The sequence below is a fragment of the Mus pahari genome, chromosome 7, assembly GCF_900095145.1.
Source record: "Mus pahari chromosome 7, PAHARI_EIJ_v1.1, whole genome shotgun sequence".
In the NCBI taxonomy this organism is placed as follows: Eukaryota; Metazoa; Chordata; class Mammalia; order Rodentia; family Muridae; genus Mus; species Mus pahari.
Window position 1 is genome coordinate 38,822,324 of NC_034596.1, and position 24,918 is coordinate 38,847,241.

At 43.2% G+C, this 24,918-nt stretch overlaps 1 protein-coding gene across 4 annotated transcripts in view; it reads left to right on the forward strand.

Annotated features, from left to right (window-relative positions):
- Dock4 (dedicator of cytokinesis 4) overlaps positions 1-24,918 on the forward strand; it is a 406,489-nt gene that overhangs the window by 360,955 nt on the left and 20,616 nt on the right. For all 4 annotated transcript variants that reach the window (XM_021201378.2, XM_029540998.1, XM_029540997.1 and 1 more), the window contains 6 exons: positions 5,812-5,960; positions 9,050-9,136; positions 10,823-10,927; positions 14,625-14,766; positions 16,025-16,191; positions 18,941-19,027. In XM_021201378.2, the coding sequence (XP_021057037.1) occupies positions 5,812-5,960; positions 9,050-9,136; positions 10,823-10,927; positions 14,625-14,766; positions 16,025-16,191; positions 18,941-19,027 (737 nt within the window). The remainder of the gene's footprint in view (positions 1-5,811; positions 5,961-9,049; positions 9,137-10,822; positions 10,928-14,624; positions 14,767-16,024; positions 16,192-18,940; positions 19,028-24,918) is intronic.

Below are 24,918 nucleotides of genomic sequence, written 5' to 3' on the forward strand. Positions count from 1 at the left end.
AAGCTTTACACAAGGGGCTTTGATGGACATTGCTGAACCCAACCATACCACACCCTCATCCCTGAAGGCCATGTGTGCTGTAGTTGGAATTCTAAGCGAATGGTTCTTTCATTTTTATACTTCAAAAATGTTGTCCTGGACTCTCTGCGTGTGGTGAGAAGTATATAATCTTTTAATGACTGATTGTATGCTGTTTTCTGGTTGCTTTTGAAAATTCGTATTTGGTCTTCGATAGTTTGATGATGACATGGTTTTCTCAAAACTTAGTGTGTTTAGTATTGCCAAGCTCTTCGGATCTTAGAAATCTATTCTCTTCATCAAATCTGAAAAGGTTTTCGGCATTATCTTCTCAAAATATATTTTACATACCAATCTTTTCTTTTAGGACTGCCATGGAATGAGTATTTGGCATCTGGTCATTGTCCCCTGAGTCCCTAGGACTCTGTCATCTTCCCCTGCAACTTCACTTCTGGCCATGGTTTAGGACAGTTGGTTAACTTTGCTCTGTGTCAAGCCCACAGATGCTTTCTGTCATCTTCACTCAGCTGACTTGAATTAGGTCTCTCCACTGAAATGTTTATTTTGTTACTCTTCCAATCTAAAAATTTCATGTTGTTGTTTTCTTCTCATAGCTTCAGTTTCTATACAAAGAATTCATCTTTTCAGTTGTTCAGGAGTGTTCACATTCACTACATGGAGCATGGTTTCAATAGCTGCTTCATGTCTAAGATTCCAGAATGTGAGTCATCTTGGGGTTGGCATCTGTTAATTGCTTTTTCCCTTGGATAGTTATTTAGTTCTGTGGTTTCTTGAATGCCAAGTAATTTTAGATTACATCCTGGACCTTTTGAACATTATGTTACGAGATTCAGCATTCTGTCAAAATTGTTATTTTTAATTTTGGCAATCAGTCCAGTTACTTTTAAAGCTCAGGTCCTATGCCACCATCTAGAGCTTGTGATTCTAATGTCTGATTTTTAAGACCTTGGTACTGCATTCCAGTTCTCTGCATGTGCACCACCCAAGGCAGGTCTCTAGGTTTTGGTTATGGTCTGCACTACTGTGTTACTTATGTCTTTCTTGAGCTCCCTTTTCTCTCTGATTCCCCATTCTTCCCATGGCCCAAGCACTCCCAGTTCTTAGTGTTCTGGCTGTGAAGCTGAGCTTGGAAGATGGAGGAAGCCAGAGAGTTTAAGAGCTCTGTGCCACCAGGAGCCCTGCCCCAACTCTGTAAGAGAAAAGGTCTTCCGAGAGATGTGATTAATCCCATTTGCAGAAAGTCTGAGACGGGAGACATAAAAAGAAGAAAATAAAATTAGGCAACCGAACACATTGTGATCATCTTCAGCGGTGGCTTTTCCTAGTTGCTCTGTTTGTTCCTAATTACTTTTCAAGATCCTCTAAGCACCTCACATATTCTGCGGAAGTGATTACTTACTTACTTACTTACTTACTTCCTTACTGGAGAAAGTAGAGTGGAAGGTGCTTGTTCCACCTTAGCCAGAATCCTTTCTGTGAGTTTGGGAATGACAAATTGAGGGCTTTGCCCCACTCTTCTTCCTGGGAACTCTTGAACTGGGGCCTTAACACAAGTCTCTGAGTTAAGAAGTCCTTTCTGTAACATTTCGTGAATTTTAACATGCCTCTAAGGCCCCTAGCTGGTCCCACTGTCTGTTTGGAGACCTGCATGCTACCCCGGACTCTTTAACCTCCCTCAGCTTGAATGCTGAGGTCTATGGATTCTCTCTCCTCAAAGTAGTTCCTGTGCTGGGATTCTTTTCCTTCAAGCTCCCTTACCGACTCCACACCTACCATCCTTTATCCATGGCTGAACTGATCTTTCCATCTCTTTCTCCACTCTCTCTCTCTCTCTCTCTTTTTAAAAACAGTGAGAGACTCCACTCTCTCTCTTTAAAAAAACAGTATGAGAGAGAGAGAGAGAGAGAGAGAGAGAGAGAGAGAGAGAGAGAGAGAGAGAGAGAGATGTGTGCTTGAAAAGGCCAGACGAGGGAGGGTATTGGACTCTCTGAAGCTGGAGTCACAGGCAGTTGTGAACTGCCTTATGTCTGTGCTGGAACCTAAAGGAGGCTGCTGTGGAAGAGCAGCAAGCAGTCTTAACCACCAAGCCAGCCATCTTTCCAACCCCATTGTCTCTGTTTTAAAGCACTTATCATGGTGGTTTTTTTATTAGTTATACTTTATATAATATGTATTATTATTTAACAAACAAACATACACACACACATATGGTTGTGTGCCTGTGTCTAGACAGACAGGTGATTCCCAGTAAAGGATGAATTCCTTGTTTCTTGTTCTTAGTCTTCTCAGCTCCTAGAAGAGAGACTAGGGATGTGAGACCTAAATAAGTGCATCCCTAATGAATGTGCTCATCAATTAAATTTTAACACCTGGTATGTTGGTTTTCCTTCAGTGCTGATAATGCCTGAATCATGAGAGAACAATGCAGTAGGGTAAACTGTTTTACTTTAAAAACTGATAAAAATACGAATTGAGAAAATACGCTGACAACAATTATTCCATATCTGCACAGATGTTTTTTGGTTTTTCAAGAAAGTCCAGATTTGACCGAGATATCAGAAATGGGTGCTTTTTCTTTATTTGCTCAAAGTTCTATCTTCCCCAAATCATAATCAACATGTCCTGCTCCCATCCAACATCTTACGTAATGTATTTATTTATGGCACCTGCATGCCATGCGGGTGTGGAGGTCACAGGAAAGTTCTAGGAGTCAGTTCTCTCTTCCACCATCCTGCGGTTGCAGGGATCAAACCTGGGTCACCAGGTCTGCGCATTAAGCATCTTTACCTCCGAGTCATCCCGCTGGCCCTCACAGCGTTTTCTCTCTCATGTCCTCGTTTCTGTATGCGTCCTTGAAGACAGTGAGATTGCTGGGAGGACCTTCCTTACTGTTGAAATGATTTAACCTCCCTGCAGCCTTCTGTGTGGTCGCCTTGCTACCCAGTTCATCTCCATCCTTCTGTGCTGTTTCTCTTTGTACACCGCTTTCCTCTCTGTATGCTTGTGGAAATGATGGGATGGCCTGTAGTCAGCCGTGCAGTGGTACTTTGTTTAGAATCTTAAACTCTCTGTCCCATGGAATCTATCCCTCTCCCATCCGCATCAGCTCCCACAGTAACACTTAGAACTTTTGAGTTATTGAAAACCAGCTGCGTAGGGGGTCGGGGGGGGGTGGAACACCTGCAAGGTTTGCATGCTTTTCCTTAGTCAGCACAGTCCACCATGCCCTCCGTGTGCATGCATCCCTCAGCTGTGGATGGTCACCTTCCCAGTCAGATTCTAAAGCAGCTGTGATTTGTCCTGCCACCTCTCTGCGACACCAGCAGTCATTTCTCAGCTTCCTCTGGGCACCTGTCAGCATCTCTACTTTCTCAGACTTGCCCAGGCATCACTCACCTATGCCTGCCCTCCTAAGGACGAGCATGTCTGGGAAAGTAGTAAAGAGGTTAGAAACCTTTTGTTGTTGTTGTTGTTATTGTTGTTATTTTGGGATATATGCCACATGCCATTTTCTACCATAACCATTGTTAAGTGTGCAGTCTATGCCACCACCATTGACCCTAGAATTTTTCTCAGCTTCCCCAACTGAAACACTTTCCTGTCAAACAGTAATTTACCTTTCCTTCTCTCTTTCTGTGAATCTGACCATCAGGGCCCTCTGTGTCCTTCCATGAATGTCTGTGAGCACACAGGCCTCTGTTCTCTTAAACCTGAGACTAGCTCTGTTATTCTCTGAGGAACTTTCAAGCGCTGCAGTGCTGGGAGAAGAACACAGGATAGGAAAGAACAAGGGAAGTGACCCCTGAAGTAGGTCATTAGTAGAACATAGGAGTGATTCCGGCTTGAAGGAACAGACCCTGGGAGCAGTTGGTATAGACCCGCATGGTCTAAGACTGGAACACAGTTGGCTAGACACTTCTTCCAAGTACAGCACAGTCCCTAACATGTGTTCACTGTGATTACCACAGTCTCCCATGGCAGCCTCTATGATTGCAACTGTTTCTGTTTCCAGCCTTGGTGAGAACTCTCTGTCCATGTCACATTAAATCCCCACAAGAAGGTGGCCAGCAGGTAGCAGCCAGGGAAGTACACTGAGGACGCTTCCATGCCTGGCTCTGCCTGGACCACAATACATCTCACTCTGTTCCTCGGAAGCTGAGGTTAGAGCTCAAGAGCTGTGCAGCTACCAAGGCTTCTTAAAAACACCAATGCCTGGGTCCTTTTTCTCCCCTTTCTCTAAATCCTGGCTGCGTTTTGAATCACTCTCCTGTATTCCAGATTCAAATTCACAGCCCTTTATCATTCAAAAGAAAAACAGAAAAAAAAAAACTATGTTCCTTAATTAACAAATTCATTAGCTTCTCCGGGTCTCTCCCGCTGTAATAATGACTGAAAAGGAAGTGGATGAAGAAAAAATGTATCTCTTATGCTACAATCCGTCATCAACAGATGCTGGGGCAGTAACTGAAGTAGGCTAAAACTGAAGCAGAAGCTATGGCGGGGTGTGGCTTACTGGCTGGTACCTGTGGCTTGCCCAGTCTGCTTACTTACACCATCCCGACCACCACCTAGGGTATTACTGCCCACAGTGAATTGGGCCCTCTGGTGTTAAACTATCAATCAAGAAAATGACCACAAAGACTTGCCCACACACCAACCTGGTGGGAGCATTTTTTGGAGTTGGGGTTTCCTCTTCTAAAGTAAGTGTAGCTAGAGTCAAGTTGACATAAAACTGGCTAGCACAGTTAGCTAGCTAGCTAGCTAGCTAGCTAGCCCTACATCTTTGAACTGGCTATAACATGAACTTTCTTGAACACGTTAATTTTGCCCTGAGCATGTGAATGTTGACGCAAGGAGAACTAAAAACAGAAGAGAGGGTATAGATTATAATAGAAACACAAAGATTCAATCCAGCACTCTAATGATTCTGTCACTGAGAAGTCACTGTTAATTAACTTGTTCCTTGTATTCCTGATATTATTAAGTTCAGAATTAAAAGCACTTAAAATACTTCAGTATTGAGTTTGGGGAACTATTCTTTTTTTTTTTAAATTACTATTAATCATTCCATGTATTTACATCTGAAATAATATCCCACTTTCCAGTTACCCCTCGGCCAACCTCCCATTCCACATCTGCCCTCTCCCACTCCCTGTATGAGAGTGCTCCCCCAGCCACCAGTACTCTCCAGCCCCACCACTCTATCATCCCCCTACTCTGGGGCATCAAAACTCCCCGGGACCCAGGGCCTCCCCTCCCGTTGCTGTCGGGCCAGACCATCCTTTGTTACATATGTATCTGGAGCCATGGATCCCTCCGGGTATACTCCTTAGTCTCTGGGAGAACTGAGTGGTCAGGCCAGTCTATGTTGTTCTTCCAGTGGGGTTGCAACCCCCCTCTGCTCCTCCAGTCCTTCTGCCAGCTCCCCCACCAGGTTCCCTGAGTTCAGTCTGATGGTTTGCTACAAGCATCCGCATCTGCATTGGTCAGTTGCTGACCAGACCTCTCCAGGAACTGCCACACTTGGTCCCTGTCCACAAGTGCCTCTTGACCATGGCAACAGTGTTGGGTTTCGTGTCTACAGACATGATGGATCTCCAGATGGGGCTGTTCCCCAGTTGGCCCTTCCTCAGTCTCTGTTCCATTTTTTGTCCCTGTTCTTCCTTTGGACAGGAGATGGGTGGGTGGCCCCATCCCTCAACCAAGGGCCGTACCTATCAGGAAATGGTTTGGGGCCCTGGCTGACTTCCTGTCTTCTTCCTTGTCTTGCAGAGGCTGCCTACACCCTCCTGTTGTATGACGAGCTGCTGGAGTGGTCTGATCGGCCTCTCAGGGAGTTCCTGACCTACCCCATGCAGACTGAGTGGCAGCGCAAGGAGCACCTGCACCTCACCATCATCCAGAACTTCGACCGAGGCAAAGTGAGTCTCAGTGGCAACCCATGCGCTTCACTTTTCTTTCTTCTCCAGCAGGCTCACCACACTGTAGAGCGGAGTAGAAGTGCCCGGAGCTTGTTCAGGTGTCTAAATGCAGCCCCTAGATACTTTGATTAAGTGGCTCTATAATGGGTCTGGGGAATCTGTTGTTTTAATGAGGTCCAAGTTCTTTATCACCTTTGACTGATCTTGAGATACTGACATTGTCTTAGTCCACGATAGCCACTATAGCAGATTATATAGGCTGGGAGCTCACTTGGTAAGGGCACCTGCTGGTAAGCCTGATGACCTGAGGCTAATGCCTGTGACTCCTGCAAGGGGGTCCTCTTACTTCCACACATGCTGTAATACATGTGCTCTCTCTCTCTCTCTCTCTCTCTCTCTCTCACACACACACACACACACACACGCGCGTGCACACACACACACACACACACACAATGGATGAGTTATAAACAAGCGAAATGGATTTACTTATTTGTCACTGTTTTGGAGGCTGAGAAGGCTAAGTCAAGACCTCAGAGGATTCAGTGTGGTAAAGACCTACTTCCTCATGGATGCTGTCTTCTCCATGTGTCCCCATGATGGAAGAGGAGTTGACTCTGGAAAACCTATTTTTAAAGGACACTGAATCTTTTATGACCTAACGATCTGCCCGGGGCCCTGTGTCTGAACACCTGAGGAGTTAGGATTTGGACATAGGAATGTTAGGGAAACACGGCATTCAGACGATAGCACTCTGCCATTGTCTCTGAGAAACTACTGTCTGCCTTCACCTGCTCCCCAAATTGGAATGCATCTTTCTAGTTCTGCCTTCATTTTTAAAGTAAAATGAAGGAGACTGGATGCGTTAAAGAAGTTGTAGCCCTTAGTGTAGCCAAAACGCTCAGTACTGAAGTACTCGCCCACTTACTGCAACTTAGTGTGCCACCCGACTTTCCTTCCTGTCCCTCCTAAGGGGGTGTGACTCTTCCTTCTAAATGACTAGGAATCTGAGCACCAGTTGATTTGATTTGAAGCTTTGGGTGCTTTATATATCTTGTCTCAATCACAAAGGTTAAGCACAGAGTTGAATACAGCAAGTGGCTGTCAGTTTTCTATAGAACACAGTTAGGGGTCCCTAACATTTGGTGCAAGTAAATTGCTTATCTCATGTCCTGTCTTATTATTCATCTCACTACAGTGATAGGACTTTACGCTAATACCAGCATGATGCCTTTGGTCCTACCTATATAGCTATTTTTTTCTATTAATGAAAATTATATATGTGTGTGTATATATATGTGTGAGTATGTGTATATGATGTGTGAGTGTGTGTGTGTGTACACATACACAACCTGTTTATGGTTTCCCTTCCCTCTCCTCTTCTTCATCCCTCCCTACCTTCCCAGCCATCTAGATCCACCCACTTTCTGTCTCTCATTAGAAAACAAACAGGCTTCTAAGGAAGTATACTATTATTCACATGCTGAACCAGCAAAACAAATAGAAGAAACAGCCCAAGAAAAGGCACAGGCCACATGTACTGACACAGAGACCCGTCTGTTCACACACTCAGGAGTCCCTTAAATACAAAAAACTGGATGTCATACACAAAGGACTTGCAGCCTAAAATGTGGGGAGGAGAGGAGCAGAAGAGGAGAAGGGGGGAGGAAAGGGGGAACAGAAGGAAGAGGAGGAAGAATAGAAAATAAAAAACAAAAGCCCTGATGAGAGGAAGAGACAGGAACCTGCAAAGCTGTCATTGACTTTGTTTTCTGTTGGCCAGCTCCTGCTGAGCATGTGACCTACCCTTAGGACTCTTTTGTTTCCCCAGTGAGATTCCCTTGGAGAAAACTAAATTTTCATTTGCAAGTAGTTATCAACTGGAGATAACTACTGAATTAGGCTTGGGGGTCATGCAGTCACTTCTTTCCGCTCTAGAACCCCATCTGGTTTAGACCTGCGCAGGCCCTGTGTATGCTGCCTCGGGTGTCTGAGAGCTCATATTTGTGTCTCTCCTGTTATGTTTAGAGGGCCCTCTGGCTCACACACTTTTTCCTGCCTCCTCTCCTGCAGGGTTCCCTTAGCTTTTAGGAGAGTATATGATGAAGACATCTATTTAGGACTGAGTATTGTAAGGTCTCTTACTCTGCATATTTTCTAGCTGTTGGTCTCTCTGGGTGATCTGGCTGTGACACCTGTCACTGCATTGATCTCCAGGGTTGATTCGGGAATAAGCTATTTCAAAGTTTCACATATTTCCCATCCCCAGAAACTTGTGCTATAGGTCAGGGTTATAAACCACTTCCCACAGTCCTACTGCCTATAAGCTATAAAGAACTCTCACATGTTAAATGGTTAAAAAGATGAAGAGACTGTTGATACTATGAGGCACGTGAAAACTATATGAAATTTGCCTTTGCACCCATAGATTCTTATTATGACATGGCCATTCTCAGTTATGACTATTCTGACTTCATGCAATAACAGATGAATTTAGTAACTGACAAAGCTTGTGTGGCCCTAAAGCCACAAATACTGAGTATCCGGGCTTTTGAATAAAAGTTTTGAAGAAAAAAACTTGGTTGATAGTATGCTAGATGACAAAATTTGAACGTTTCTTCTAAAAGAAACATACTACACTAATGGGAATCTAATAGCCCTCACAATCACATAAGCGTGTTAGCCAAGTAAGGAGACCAAGCTTCCAGGCTTGACTTACTAGGCCTTAGAGGTCAGGGGTAATTCCCTCCTGAGCACTAAGAGTCTATATCTGCATCCATTTACGTGGGCATCATGAAAGTGCAGTTGTTTCCAGAGCAGGATAGAACACAAGAAAATACTGATTTTGTAGCATGTGTTAGTGAATGTTACGAGGAACTGACATATCCAACTTTCTGAACATTTTTAATGAGTTACATGTTAATTGAATGGTTTTTTTTTCATGCTTGGAATGGCATTGTTATTATTTTAGATTTTTGTAAAGACGTAGCCAATAAGGCTTTATGATCCAAAAGCATCCATAGCCTGACTTTTGGATAGAGGTGTGAAATACGGTGAATGCTTACTTTCCTGCTACTGTCTGTCCGCAGTGTTGGGAGAATGGCATTATCTTGTGCCGGAAGATTGCAGAACAATATGAGAGTTACTATGACTACAGGAACCTGAGCAAGATGAGGGTAAAGTACTTGGGTGTCTGTGAATCAGGTGTGACTAACTTCTCAGCAGGGCTATAGGAAATCAGCGTTGTGACTCTCTTGATACAGCTTACAGAAACTTTCTCTAAGATAAGTATTTTCCCTGAAGCATGCTATGCCATGTATGCATAAAAACAACAAATCGATCTGTGTGTTCTTTTGATTAATATATAAAGGGGGAACCCTCGATCCATTTCTGAAGTCCCACATCTGAAATCCACAATCTAATCCAGGATTTTAAGTTTATTGTGGAAAATCTCTGCACCGAAGATCTTCCCAATTATGCAAAAACTTCCTGACAATCTACAGTTCTTAGTATCTGTGGTCCTCAAAACAAACTGGTAGAAATGGTTAGCTGGCTTGTATTAAAATAAATTCAGGACAAATCCTACATAAACTCTCTCTATACTCTTGGAAATTGTTCTCACTAAACCAAGTCCCAGTGGTCAAGGATCTCCATATCCCCTGTTCCTGAGTCTTTTGTTTGTATCGCCTTGCATTTAGGTTCAGACAAATCCTTACGCTTGGGAGTTACAAGCGTTTATCATGATGAATGCAAAGGTGCCACTCTGTTTCTCTGCTCTTACATATTTAAACGATAATGATATCCCCTTCCACTTTTGAGGCTGGCGTTGGATACATAACATAACCTTCAACAGCTCGCAAAGGCCCCTTGCACTAGCACAAGCACCTTATTCGACCGCTGGGAACTGACCCCATACTTTTGGCCAAGTCTTTCACATCAGCAGGCCAATGATATTTTCTCCTAGCTTGAAAACTAAAGGAGAGAAGAAAAAAAACACTTGACTTCAGTTCATCATGCTGACGCTTTATATAAAAACATTGCTATTTAACTTCTCCTGGCATCCTGTCCCCACAACAGAAGTGAGGTTACAGTGTTTACCAGTGAGAACCCTTGGGTGCCGTAGCCACTAAGATTTTTATAAACCCAACACATTACACTTCATATCAACTGCTCTTTGGGGTGCTGTAACTGGGGGAGGAGGAAGCCTTCAAGTACAATATTAGTCTTTCCCTGGAAACCCCCCGGGAAAACAATACCACAAAAGGGAAGCCATGAGCTTTGTTTGCTCCCTAGTTTGAACATTGTCAAAGACATATTTAAGAGCTTTTAGCTCAGACAGCACTTTGTGCCGCACACCTCCCTTGGCCTGGGTTGGTGATTTATCCCCCTTCCACCTATACAAAGTTGTATGTTCTCCATGTCCTGAATACTGTGTGCAAGGGGAAAGCAAATATACCTAACATAAGAATTCTCCAGAAGGGCTTGGCTTCTAACTATTTGTGTTAACTGGGACTTGCCTATGTCCATGATGAAGTGAACATTTCCTTAATAGACTTGTAGACATTGTCCTCTGGTAGGAGCACATAGTACAACCCTTGATCCTTTCAAGAATCAGTAAGCTGTAGCCTGTGCTCTGGCACGTTGAGAGAAGTACCAGGGAAACCAGGAAGCCTACAAAGACTGAAGTGTTCAGTATGTATTTACAACATTGGCTGGTCCTCTCCTGAAAGCATTAAAAAGGAATCAAATCCTGTTCTGAATGAATTAAAATATTTCATCTGTGTACAGAAGCACATTCTTATATTGGTGTGGCTGACATGTGGGATGGAATTCACAGACCTTCTTCCCCTATACTTCCCCAGATGATGGAAGCCTCTTTGTATGACAAAATCATGGACCAGCAGCGTCTGGAACCTGAATTCTTCAGAGTTGGATTTTATGGGAAAAAGTTTCCATTTTTCTTAAGAGTAAGTTATATACTACTTAATTTGCTTTAATCCTTCCAGCTCAGATCCTGCAATCAAGAAAACGAAGATATAGTGACATTGGATGACCAGTGACAAGAAGGCGACAGCATGCTTTGCCTTGAACAGTGTCTTAAAACCAAACAGTTTGCCCCTTCCTGTGTTTACATTATGAAGCCTTCAGAGGTTATGTCTTCCCTTCGGTGGTATTCACTGTTGTATTCAGTGTGCAGTTCCCACAGATAGCATTAGAAAATGTGGAACACAGCAATAGAGGGGCTTGCAGTTGCAGACTGTAGGAATTAACAGAGTCACATCAAGTTGAAATCCTACTCCAGAGCCATGGGAAAAGCGTTGTTGGTCCTTTTTGATGGCTTTATAAAAAGGTAAATATCACCCAGCACAGACATCTGATTTATTGGTACTATAAATCTGCAAAGGGTAACTTCAAGACTTTGTGAGGCAGTATAAAATACTTAGTATCGACCCTCTCGTTTATACTGTACCACATAGTATTTTATATGTCTGAGTACTATTGGATACATCCTCCCCATCCAAACACCCTCCATGTATTAAAACGCTGGTTAAAAGAGTTCCTTTACTCACTTAGGGAACTGTGGAGAAGTGCTCTGGATTCCTGATAAAATCCATTTATTCCATTTATGAGCCAAGTATGACACCTCAATCATGTAATACCAGCACTTGGGAGGCTGAGGCAGGAGAATTGCTACAACTTTACTTTGGCCAGTGGTGATTTCCAGGCCAGCCTAGCCTTCAGAGTAATACATGTCCAGAAAGGGGGTTGGGGAGAGAGAGAGAGAGAGAGAGAGAGAGAGAGAGAGAGAGAGAGAGAGAGAGAGAGAGAGAATATGAGAATTGAGTGCATTACAACTTTAAATCTCAATATAAAAATATTTGTGTTGAGCTAAATCTTGCCATAACTGTAAACATGTATAAGAAAAGGCAAGGTGAGTCTACTCAGAGAAGGAAGAAGAGAAAAATGTCATTTATTGCTTAATCTTTAGCTTATCTGCCTTTTAGATAAGTAGAAAGACTGGCAGAATGGACCTCAAAATATCCAAAGAGCATCAGTAAATATTTAGATCACGTGGAACAGTTACATGATGGCTGTAGTATGTTGTTTAGCACTGATCATTAACTTGACAGAATTGGATCCACTTGGGAGACAAGCCTCCAGGCAGTCCTGTGAAAGATCTTGTTGACTGGATTGTGAAAGATCTTGTCGAATGGATTACCCTTAGGAATGCCCTGCATAAAAAAAGGCAGAAACTACCTTAGTAGTTCTCTCTCTCTCTCATTCCTGCCTGCCTGTGCACTGACATGTCACCAGCTGCTGACAGACTCACTTCTCTACTATAAGGGACTATGCCCTAGAACTATGAGCCTGAGAAAACTCTCCTGCCCCAAGGGTTTGTGAAACAGCCTTGGTCAGGGTACTTTATCACAACACCAACAGGAAAAGGAACTCACAAGTTGACATTGTCTTTTATCGATTGAAATGACCATGTCCTTGAGTGCTACATGGATATTGTATAAAATCTGTATTGCACTTAAAAAATAAGTGCACGCAGCATTGCAGGTAGGCCTATCTGAAGATGAAAGAAAGATCACTTCCAGATTAAAAAATAATGGCAAATGTAGATGATTTGCTAAATTTAAAAGACTTCATCCAGTTCCGGTCAGTTGTCAGTAACCCTTGCCGAGCACAGGGGCCTGGCTCTCAGTGGCGTGGCGTTCCTTCTAGGGCAGTGAGCAACATAGGGGACCAGAAACTCCTTCAGCAGAGCAAAGTGTGACTTTGATGTAGATGAGTCTCTTCTTCTCTTGATACGAAGTTCTACAGTATGAAAAAACTACATTTCCCTCCATAGCATGTCAAGAATTGGCATTGTGAATTGAAGGTATGATGTTTGGAGAACATAAATGTTTTAGGGACTCAAAAAGCTTCTGGTTTCTTTAAACTGTAAGAAGAAAACAAAAGAATCTTTATGTTGAAGGAAATATGTAGTAATATTTGATAAGTTATATGTCATATATTGGTAAATATCCATATTGATATGTTTATCTCTATAACAAACTGGTCATCTGATACACCTTTTTATATTTTTATGGAGGAAGAGGTTCATGACACTAAATGTGCTGAAGCAGTCCTGTAGCCCTGACTAAATATGATTTTTTTACAAGCATTCAGTGAAGCACCCTAGATCCCTATCTACTCCATGTAATTACTGTAAATAGAAGGGTATATAGGGCTAGAAAAATGGCTCCGGTTAACAGCACTTGCTGGTCTTCCAGAAGGACCCTAGTTGGGTTGCCACCACCCATGTGAAGCAAGTCACAACTGCCCTTAACACTGGCTCCAACACTCTGTCCTGGCCTCTGTGGGCACCAATATAACATGTGGCCTACACTCAGATACATACACATACATATAACATTTCTTAAAAATCAATCTTGAGAGATAATATACTTTTAAAAATCAGAAGTAGCTTGGAAGCACAAATTATAAAGGAAGTTTAGCAAACATCAAAACTACATTGACCAAATAGACCAAAGTTTGTTTAATAAACAATTATAATAAATTGATGTGTCTATCATTGGTCTTTTGGAAAATAGCCTTTTTCTATGTAATCGTCATTTACTTCAAAATGAAAGAGAAGGGTGGCCCTCTTTTGGATTGTAAGGAACACTGCAGGCTTCAGAATCCCAAGGAGTGCCTCTCCTTGTCTTTTTTTTTTTTTTTAATTCCAAATTAAAAATAAATATCAAGATTTAAAATGTCCATATGTCCATTTGTTGTTTGATTAATGCAGGATGCATTTTAAAATTCTAGTACATTGAAACAGTTGTATAATCTACGTAGTTATTTTCCCCCATAAATGGAAAGTGTTAACCCTCATAACTGGTCTACATCTAGGTCATTAAAAAGAACTCTGAAAGCACTTGTATGAAGGTCTGCATCTAAATGTTCTTGGCAGCACTGTTTATATCATCCCAAAAGTAGGAGAAAAAAAACTCAAGGATCATCAGGTGATGGATGGACAGGCCAAATGAAATTTATCTACACAATGGATTACTACCCAGCAACTAAAACAAAAGTATACATCCCTACCACAAGCTAAAGAAGTCACTGAAGCCAGGGCCCCAAGATGTATGCCATCCTTCCGAAGGCTAGAATAGAGATGGCCATCTTCCTGCCCTCTCAGTGGAAGTAGAACACTGATCTCAGAGCCTGTTAGGATAAGATGCAGTCAAGTGGATTTTTAGTTATTGCAAATCTTTGTTCTCTTAGAAACTGGACATTTATGTGTATGAGTGGGATGTACATCTTTTAAAGTCATCGTCAACATGTGTCAATATTTTAAGACGCTGCTTGGGTCTTGTCCTTGATGCTCACCATCAGTTCTCATGCAACTGAACCTGAGATTCAGAGCATGCTATTGGGTCTGGTGAAAATCAGTAACACGTGAGGCATTTGCCCTTTGCCCTTTGCCCTTTGCCCTTTACCCAGCATGTTTATTCACGGGCATATTTTCAGACAGTTATGGTTTATTTTATCATTGCTGCAGTGTCATGACATGGAACAGATGGTCAGTTATTACCACAGTCGTGGGGTTTTTTTTTCTTCTTCTTCTCTTTTGTTATATAATCCTAATTTCTGTTTTGATTGCACCCCCAGAATAAGGAGTTTGTATGTCGAGGGCATGACTACGAAAGACTGGAGGCCTTCCAACAGCGAATGCTGAACGAGTTCCCCCATGCCATCGCCATGCAGCATGCCAACCAGCCTGACGAGACCATCTTCCAGGCGGAAGCTCAGTGTATCCATTCCTGATGGGCCCCAGTTGGGTGGTACCTGCTGTTAGCTGCAGGACATCGTCCTGTGAACTGTTGTGGCCACAGCTCCCTTTTCAGTGCCTCCCCCAGACTTGCTAGTCCTCTCCATCCTGGTGTTAGCTTGGTGCCTTCTGAACGGAATGTAATTGTTCTAATTGTTGTCACAGAGTCAGTGGGAAAGAAATGCCATAAACATCTGGTAAGGAATTTTCTCCCTTTTGTTGGACAGGCCTGCAAATTTACACTTCTAAAGCACATTTCCCATAGAACAATAGAATAGTTTTCCTCTGACTTCCTGTGGAAACTGTTTCAGTTCAAGGAAGTGGTAGCATTGTGTTCACTACAGCCCATCCTCCACCTCCTCTTCCTCTTCTACTTGAATTATAGAGTGAGGGTAAGAAGAAAAAGAAGTGTCTCCAGTATCCTTGGGGGGGGGGGGGAGCTCTCAGCTCTGATATTCAGGACTTTGACTTAATAATAGCATATAATTCACACCCCCTATGTAAACATACCTAAACACAAAGCAAACAATTAAAATGGAAGCGTGTAGGCTTTAGACACAAAGGCAATTCACCCATCAGTTCTTTCTAAATCCATCAGAAACCAGTGGTTTTAAAGAAAAACAGGTAAACTCCCAGTGGTTTATGGATATGCTTTCAAGGCAGAACCTAAATGCAAAAGAAACAAATTATTTAAGAAAAATATTTGCTCTGTTTCTCTGGAGAGGAAGTGACTATATAAACAAAATAGTATTTAAAGTGGGAAGTATAACTAACCACTTGGCTTATCTATACCTGGCTTTGGAGAATGGATGCCACACTTCAGAAGGCTGGGGTCGCAGGAACACTTGGCAGGTGCAAATCCCTGTCAGTTCTGGTTACTGCCTTTGGTCAGAGTCTTATGAGGACTCCCATATCATTATAAATGAATTTTAGGAGCCATGAACAACAGAGTGAAGATGAATGTGTACAAGGTTACCCTGACTCTGCAAACCCAAGCCCAGCTGTCCCTCCCCAACCCTACTAATGTAAGCTGTAACTTCACAGATTACAGAAATGCCAAGCATATGTCCTGTAAGAATCAAACTTTTAGGACTAGATCAAGGCCTGAAGTTGGAGGCATGCTTAGACGTGTGTTATTCATAGCTTCTGGGCAGTTTTAAATGACTTCAGCTGGAATGGAAACACCAGACTGCCTTGCCATTTGCCAAGCCGGGTTCCCTCCTTGACTCTTTAATCTTAGATTTACAGATATATGCTGTGACTCCCATTCCAGAGAGCCAGGAGGTACTACAGAGAGAGGGGGTTCCGGACAACATCAAAAGCTTCTATAAAGTGAATCACATCTGGAAGTTCCGCTACGACAGACCATTCCACAAAGGCACAAAAGACAAGGAGAACGAATTCAAGGTACCCTACAGTTTCTGTAACACGCTGCCTCCTCGAATGCTTTCTTAGACCGAGCTCTCCGACTCGTAGTAAATAGTAACTGAGGATAAAGTCATGTGACTGGAACAAAGGGTCTAGAGTTCCTTTTATCCTACTAACTCCCAGCTCTGCAGTGTATCCAAGTGATAGGAAACATTTTCTAAGCAAGAAGAGTTTTAGTCCCAAGCTCAGAAAGTCTGAGCAGATCTGGGAGTAGGTCTTGAAATCAACTTCCCTACGGCAGTTCCAATACCAGTGGTGCTTAGACCAACCTTTAAACTCACGTTTGAACTTGGGTATTCTAACATCAAGGAAAGACGGAGTAAAGAGAAGCCAAGGACTAGGCGAGGGAGAACTGAGAAGAGGCCACGCGGGCATTCTGTTGGTAGCATGGAGATGCTCCGTTCTGTCCTTGGCTCTAGTCCTCATGGCAACAGTGTGATTAGGATTCTGAAATGAGGACCAGAGTGTGTGCTAATCCTGGCCTCTGCATGTGCCAGCCCGTCTGCCCTCACCAGCTCCATGTGCCTTGCTAGTTTAGCATGCTCCCAGTCAGAAAGTTCTCACAGCCTCACTGGGAAAAGGATATCTAAATATCTATTCAGAAATCACTTCTTTCCTTGAAAACCACGATATGGGAAGAGTAGACCCCAGTCACTTGGCATTCAAACCTGAACAAAATTGCAAAATGAGCTTATTCCTGTGAGACTGTTGCTTAACATCTCTTACAACAAATACTCAAGCCACGATGTGTCTCCTAACACTATCAGTCTTACGTAATTCTGACCCACACCCATCCTTGCCCAGTGGTTTCCCAGTGCTGCCAGGGGTTACTGCCAGGCAAGGGGCAGAGGTGGTAGCTTTGCAGAGTTCCAAGAAGACTGAATTTTAAAAATGTGCCTTTGTGGTAGATTTGATGTGCATTTACTATCTATATCTATCTATCTATCTATCTATCTATCTATCTATCTATCTATCTATCTATATACCTATATCTACATATATATCTGTATATATGCAGGAATGTATATATGTAGATAATACATATATCATCTAGATATATATGTAGATAATATGTATATATTATCTAGATATATATCTTAAATGTATATATAGATATACATTTTTTTTAAAAGACTAGAATCAGCCAACTATCCCAGCAGCCTGCCCACTGGCTCTTCTCTGGGTCTTCTTTCTCCCTGTGGATTGAGCACTAAAGAAACCATTGGAAAACAGCACTGAGATATTACTGAAAAGACCCACAATCATTTTCTAGTCCTTTCTGTGTATTTCTATCTTTTTTTCCCCTCTCGGGCCACCTAAAGACCTTACTAGTTATGATACAGTCCTTTCTACTTGCAGTGTTTTTCGGTTCTGAGTCCTGGATGCACTGGAGTCCTACAGTTGGCTTGTTCAGGGTCATATGCCCATGGCCTTTAGCCTTAGTACCGAAACCCATGTCTTCCAACTCCCTTTCTTTTGCTTTTTCTACTGCACCATATTTCCTCCTGGCCAGCAATTTAATGATCAGTGAAATGGCTACCTTACCAGGGTGGGTAAAGTTAAAGTAGGCTCCCTTTCCCTAGAATCTAGCTCCAAACTGTGCCCCATCATTCCCTCTCCACCCAGCTCCAAGTCTGTGTGGGCAGCCTCCTGCCTGCACAGCTGCCCCCCACTCTCCTCCTGGTGAACTCTTCACTCTATAAAATCCATCTCACTTGTCTACGGCTCAGCTGCCATCCTGGTCCCCCTCGGCAGCATGAGTCCCCGCATCCTGGGCACACCCCTCTTTCACCCCTCTGATCTCTGAGCTGGTTGCCTCCCTGTCATCAGACTCTCTCAAGCTCCTACCACATGGACTCCTCTGTAGTCGGCTCAGGAGCTCTTCCCTGGTAGAAAGTCATTCTCTTTTTCACCGCTCTGTAGTCAAAATAAATGGTGCAATTCCAGGAATTTTGTCAAGTTCCTGTTACTGTTGTTAACATACTAAATAATGATGATAAAATATAAATTCTAAAACTGGTTAATAAAGGAAAAGACTTGCCGTGAGCAGTGGCTCATGCCTAAAGCAACTGTCTTTCATGTGTCTTGAAGGAGGTCCTCTTCAGAAGGAGTCTGACTCAAAGCACACAGGTGCCTCTGCATTACAGTAGTCCAGCGCATCACCAGAAGAGTGGCTCTGTACACATGACAATGGAGAAGAAATGAGGCTCCGGGTGTGGGTGTCAGGGCTAGCCCTTCTGGTAATTAGAATGTGGCTTTGAGGGAGTCAAGAGTCTTTCTAAAACTAAAAGTCTTCACCTTAAAACAGAAGGTTCAAGCCATGTGTTTCTAAAGTCCTCTGTCTCTTTAGGTGACTGTTACCCTAATCTTGTCTTGATGACGTATACTGTTGCCCCTTCTAAATGAAATGGCTAAAGCTCAGTGAGTGAGGGGGTTAAAGTCACATTTTGGAGAAACAGTGGCGAAGACTGCATACAGCTTGCCATTGTATTCTGACCCTGGCTTTCTGAGGCCCGTGCTCTTTTTTTTTTTTTTTTTTTTTTTTTCTACATAGCAAAAAGGTTTTTAGGCAGTGTGCAGAATTACTAACTGGATTGTTTCACAAGTGTCCCTTTCATGAGTGACTGAAGAAAGGCTGCGGGAAATAAGGAGCACCTGCTCAGATTTGTCGCCACTCGAGGCCTAGAGAGGAGGGAGGCGTAGAAACTGACTCTGTGTTGTTTTGCAGAGTCTCTGGGTGGAAAGAACATCGCTGTACTTGGTCCAGAGCTTACCTGGCATCTCCCGCTGGTTCGAGGTGGAAAAGCGTGAAGTGGTAAGGGACATAGCATCTCCCCAGCAACCATCCATGCCCGGGCGCTGAGCCCACGGCGACCTGCTTATACTCTTTGACTTCCTGGGTCCCCCCCCCCCCCGCAGTGCTGACTGCATTACCTAAGGTATTGATTAAAGGTAATTGTTGATGTCCTACTTCAACCCACCAGAACACTTCTTTGAAGCCGGTATGGTGGCAGCATGTAAAAAAACGACACGTTGGAGTTCTGGAGTGACGACCAGCCTGCCAACTCTTCTCCCTGGGTTGGATCGGTGATCTTCGTTGCTTACCACGCGGCAGCCCAAAGCCAAGAGGGCGGCCTGTTTTCTTGGGCAGTTATCGTGTCAGAGTTATGACATGGGTATTCCAAAACCCAGCTCTGTCGCTCTCTCTTTGAGCCTTAGTTTTCTGGTTGGCAAAATGAAGCTAATATGGAGCCCTTTCATATAAAGCTTACGTAAAATCTGTCCCCGTGGAGCCTCGGCTGTTTTGGTCTGCAGTGAGAGAGACAGTGAGAGGAACTGAGCGGGCCTGAATGGAGCTGCAGGTAAAGAGGCCGTCACAGAACCTGATAACTTCAGCGCTCAAGAATTCTCTGGTTGCCAGGCAACCTCTCCACAGCCTCTCTCCGAATGAAGAGAAGTGGGAGAGAGTAGCTGACTGCAACGAGGCTGCTACTCCAGCCTGCTGTCTCTCTCTACTGCATTTCAGCATGGTGGCCATAGCATCCCAGCCTCCCAGGACCCTTTCCTTCTTTTGCACATCCATTATGGCTCCGAGCCCAGCCCTGGGATTGACCTAGTATTCAGCTCGAAATAAAATACATCAATTGTAAATCTATCGTGCAAACAATCCCAAAGTAAGTAGCAGCTTACTTTGTTCATAAACAAGTAAAAAGTAGCTCCCCCCCCAAAATGTTTTTCCAGAATGGCTTCTCCTACAAAAATCTCTCAGCATTTAAGACCAACTTATCACGTTCAAAGCTAAGGGTTGAATGAGTTTTTCATTTTACAATGTCAAAATATTAATGTGGCTCCCTAAGGAAGCTAAACCCGATTCATGAAATTATGTTAGTCCAGTTATATCTGTGTGCAATCTGAGCCAGGGGTCGGTCCGCCATTGCTGGTTGCTGTTATAGCATACCTTAGTGCCTTTCATAGAAGAGGGGAGGCGGCCACTGTGCTCAAAAAATCTTATTATTATGCTTCCTACAGAACGGCAAAAGCCCAACCCACAGCAGTGTTCCTAGTCACCCACACTGCATTAATGATTCAAAGAGTCTTTTCAGATCTATACAGCCCAGAATGTTAAATCCTGTGAAGATTCACCAACAGTCCTAGCTCAGGAAACAACACACACACACACACACACACACACACACACCCCACTCATGAAACATACCATGCTGATAATGATAAAGGGAGAAATACTAAACACAGCCTTTCAAATATTAGCTGCCTACTTTCTTAGAATATGCAATCTTATGTTCTCACATAACAAGTCAAACAGGGCTACTGCGTTCCCTAAGTGCAGCCCACTCTCAGCAGCCTCTGTGTGGTTCTCCTGTTCCTGCTACCTAGAACGATCCATGATCCATTAGAGTTGTTGGCTCACTGGTTTGGTTCTTCCTATATAGGGACTTCAGGAACATAGTAGGTACTCAATAGATGCAGAAAAATGAATTGAAATTTCTTATCTTTGATGCTAGAATCTGCAGGTGAATGGATGGCTTCAAATTTCATTTGATCATAGTTCATGGTTAAGGAAGCCCATTGATACCGTCTTCCCAGCGTGAGAACACCTTCCAGCGCAAGAAACAGCAGCCAACAGGGAGGAAGCAGGCGGCTTAGTTCTAACGTGATTTCTCTACTCCTTACGTGGTGTGTGGTGTCTTTAGCACTAGGATCTTATCAGCTAGTTCTGGTGGGCAACCAAAAAGAATGGCCAAACCTATCTTGTTTCACAGGCCTGCAGAGCTTCTTTGACCAACAAAGCAACAGGCGATATCTCATACCTGACACTAGGGCTTTGTTTAGTGACTCTCAGCATGCGGCAGCAGCACTATCCAAATATTGGGCTAGAGCTCTTTGAAGTCTTCCTTAACTTATGTTTTACGTTGGCTTAAAAAGTAGTGTGTGTCTACGATTGACAGTATAGCTTTTTCCATACATCTTAGTGTTGGTTAACCTTCCTCTTCCCACTCTCATCTCCTCTGTCCACCCACACCCATCCCTGCTTAAACTTTCCACCCTCACGATCCCTCCTCTGTACAGCTATATCTCTGTGTTGCTCTCCCCACTCCCTTGAGGCATCTCCTCACCCAGTAGCCCTTGTCTGATTTCATTGCTTCTGCAGCTACTCCAGATTAATCACACAGACCTGAAGGTCTGAAACTAGACTCTAAACGTGAGAGAGAACATGCAGTGTTTATCTTTCTAAGCCTCGGTATAATTTTTCCCTAGTTCCATCCATTCACCTGCAGACTTCCCAACTGCATTTCTCTGCAGATGAAGGAGATACACTGTGTATATGGCCACATTTTCCCTGTGCACTCATCAGTGGTCGGCCATCAAGGCTTCTTAGCTTTTGTGAACAGAGCATCTATGAGCATGGTTGAGCAAGTATTTCTGAAGTACGATGTCCATTGGGTATTTGGTCAGTAGTGGGTCATATGGTAATTCTGTCTAGGTTTTTTTTTTTTTTTTTTGAGGAACCTCCACGCTGATTTCCATAGTGACTGCTCAAGTGTACGCTTACCAACAGTAAGGGTTTCCTCTGTCCTAACCAGTGTTTGTTCTTTATCATAGCCATTCTGGTTCTGGTGAAATGGAATCTCAATGTGGATTATTGATGCCCCCTTCCATAAGGGGGAAGTCATATCCAGTGCAGTATACCTGCCCCATTCCCCAATACATGGCTGAGGAGGTTTTAGACACTAACAGAAGCAGGAATGGGTTTATGCAGCCCTGCCTCTCCCTGCTGAACTAGTAATGGATTCTAGGGAAGGGATAGTCATTCTTCATTTGAGTGCCCACTGAGAAGCCCACTAGGCCCAGTGGATGACTCCAAACCCATGATCACACAGATGATCCTGGTTAAACTCAGAGGGTCTCAAAAATAGTAATAATAACAACAACAACAACAACAACAACAACAATGAAAAGAAAAGATGTAGGCAAGGTATTCAAAGGCAAGATAGAATGATAGGGGTGTGAGGGATATTAGAAAGGCTTCTGTTTGTACTCATCAAGATACACATTATATATGTACAAAATTGTCAAAGAACACTCAACGGGAGTCCCTTCCAGCCCTGCTAACAGCGCCATCTAGTGCTTCAGTGCTGCTCTAGGCTCCTGGTCTAACCTATGACAGAAGTCCCCTCCTGCTTTGACCCTTACTTCATACTCCAGGGACCTGGGAGGCAGTTACCCACCGACACTTAGCTCTGTCACACGAAAGCATAGAGGGGATGTATAACAATCCTAATTTGTCATGTTCAGCAGCTAGAAAAGGGACCCATTTTGTTTTATCTGCACTTCTAACCACTTACCACACCAGATAATGTTATAACAAATGTGATGCAGTGCCCTCCATAACTCATTGTGTGTGTTTATAAGCAACCTGTCAGTTTTACCTATAAAAGAGTCCCAGTAACGCGGTGAATATAAAATTTCTAGCCCTCCCTTATGCCTCGCCGAGAGTCTCGTTTTCTTTTCACTCTTCCTTTGAGTCTAGACATTCACTTTAGTTCTTTGCAGTGTTGCCTAAAGGCTTTTAGTCTAGATTTTCCCCCTTGCATGTTTTCTTTTAATATTTTTTTTGTTGAAGAATCACAGTGGCTTGCCTTGGAATGTTTTCTCAAATCTTGATCCAAGTGGGGTCGGTCATGTAACGTATTTCTCTGTGGCCTATATTTCTTGTAAGTTGATAGTTAAGCCTCAAGGCGTAGTAAGGGTTTGTTTTTTTTTGTGCAAGACCACTTGATGGTTTTTTATGCCTCCCGCCTGATTTCTCCTGTTCTCCCCTCCTCTTCTCTTGCGATGTTAGCGAGAATAATTGGCAACCGGTGTTTAGTTGTCATTGCCCAGACCTAGTGACCTAGTGACCTAGTGACCTTTTAGGGATTGAGATACTGATACTTGGGGACCAGTAAGATAGTTCAGTAGGTAAAGGTGCTTGCCACCAAGCCTGAACACTTGCGTTCAGTCCCCAGGGCCCACATGTTAGATGGAAAAAAACCAACTCTCTCAAGTTGTTCTCTAAGCTCCATGTGCACAACATGGCATGCATGTATACATGCTGACACGTACACATACACACTTTTATCATTTGTCTTTATTTATTTGTTGCAATATTTCTATAAAATAATATCCACTCTCAAATATTTTATTACTGTGATATATAGGAAAGGAAATATAATGTTCTTTTCAAAATGGGCTAGTCCTGGCACCCTGAGGGAATAACACGAAGGCTGCTGGGAGCTGGTTTGCTTTAGGTTTTACTATTATTACCGGATCATAGATTTAAGTGTGTTTGTTTTGCGTTACTCCATGGCAGCTGCTGTTATTAAATTATTCCTCCTAGTTTTATTATTTATTTTCAATTGCTTTGTGATTGCACTTACGCTTCTGTTCAATTGCCTCCTGCACTCTCCTTATTTAGTCTATAGAGACGTTCCTTTTGAGCCAATTAGACATGACTCCATGTTCCTTCCTAGCGTCAGGCTTTATTAATAATTTAATGTGGTCCAGATGCTCTGGCAAAGAGGAGTTTCTGAGAAGGAAGCCGCATCCGCCATCTTTCTATCTCACAGCAATGGTAGCAATTTAGAATCACACATGAAAGCTATAAATGGGATTCACAGGGCTCCCTAGTTTTAAGTGTACAGTAGGAGACACTGTATGCCATTCCTCAGAGGAAACCTCTCAGGGACACTGTCTTAGAGTCTGGGCTTCTCTACTTAAGAAGTCCTGCTACGGACTTCGTTCTACAGGAATCCGGAGACCATGTCTTCCTCCTGGCAGATACTCTCAGTGCATTTACATGAAGGGTTGGTCCACTGGGAGAAGCGACCTGGCCACCTGTTTCCTTCTCACTTCCTCAAAGGCCCTTCCTCAGGAAGAGGAGTAGGCAGGCCACAGGCCAGCTGCTTAGTGTCTTCCTCCCAGACACCATTGCTTTCTGACCTGACAAGGAGACATTGTAACAGTTTCTTGTATTTACCGAGTGCTGGTGAAGAATTTCGGCAGTATATTTATTCATTCTGGTTCTCTTGAGGACAGTCAGTTCCTTCCCTGTGTTCCGTTTTCTCCAACATTGTGAATTATTTATACTTCGTCTCAAATCCATATTGGAAATAGTCTCTGAAGTTCATGTATTCTATACAAGCTTTTTATATCTTATGTGATGTTCACAAAATTATTGAATTACTAGTATTAGAGTTTGCAAATGTGAAGATGGAATTTTTTAAAATTTTATTATAGTGTAAACAACTCCTAAAAATGTTTGTAACCCCTTTGAGTGCATAGTGACAGGGCTGACGGTTTGAAGCTGTTGGGTCGCTGAACTCAACAATTCCTTCCTTCTGTCATCCGAGAGTCTGTGTCCTTTCAGACGCAGCTCCTCCCCGCCCACAGCCCCTGAGCAACAATTCTCAACTTTTGGATCATGACCTCTTTAGGAGTTGACTAAGACCATCAAACACACACACACACACACACACACACACATATTATGGCTCATAACAGTAGCAAAATTACAGTTATGAAGTAGCAATGAAGGTCATGGTTGGAGGTCACCACATCATGAGGAGCTGCATTAAAGGGTCACAGCATTAGGGAGGTTGAGAGCCGCTGCTCTGGAGCCAGCATCCTGTCCTCTGTCCTGAAGAC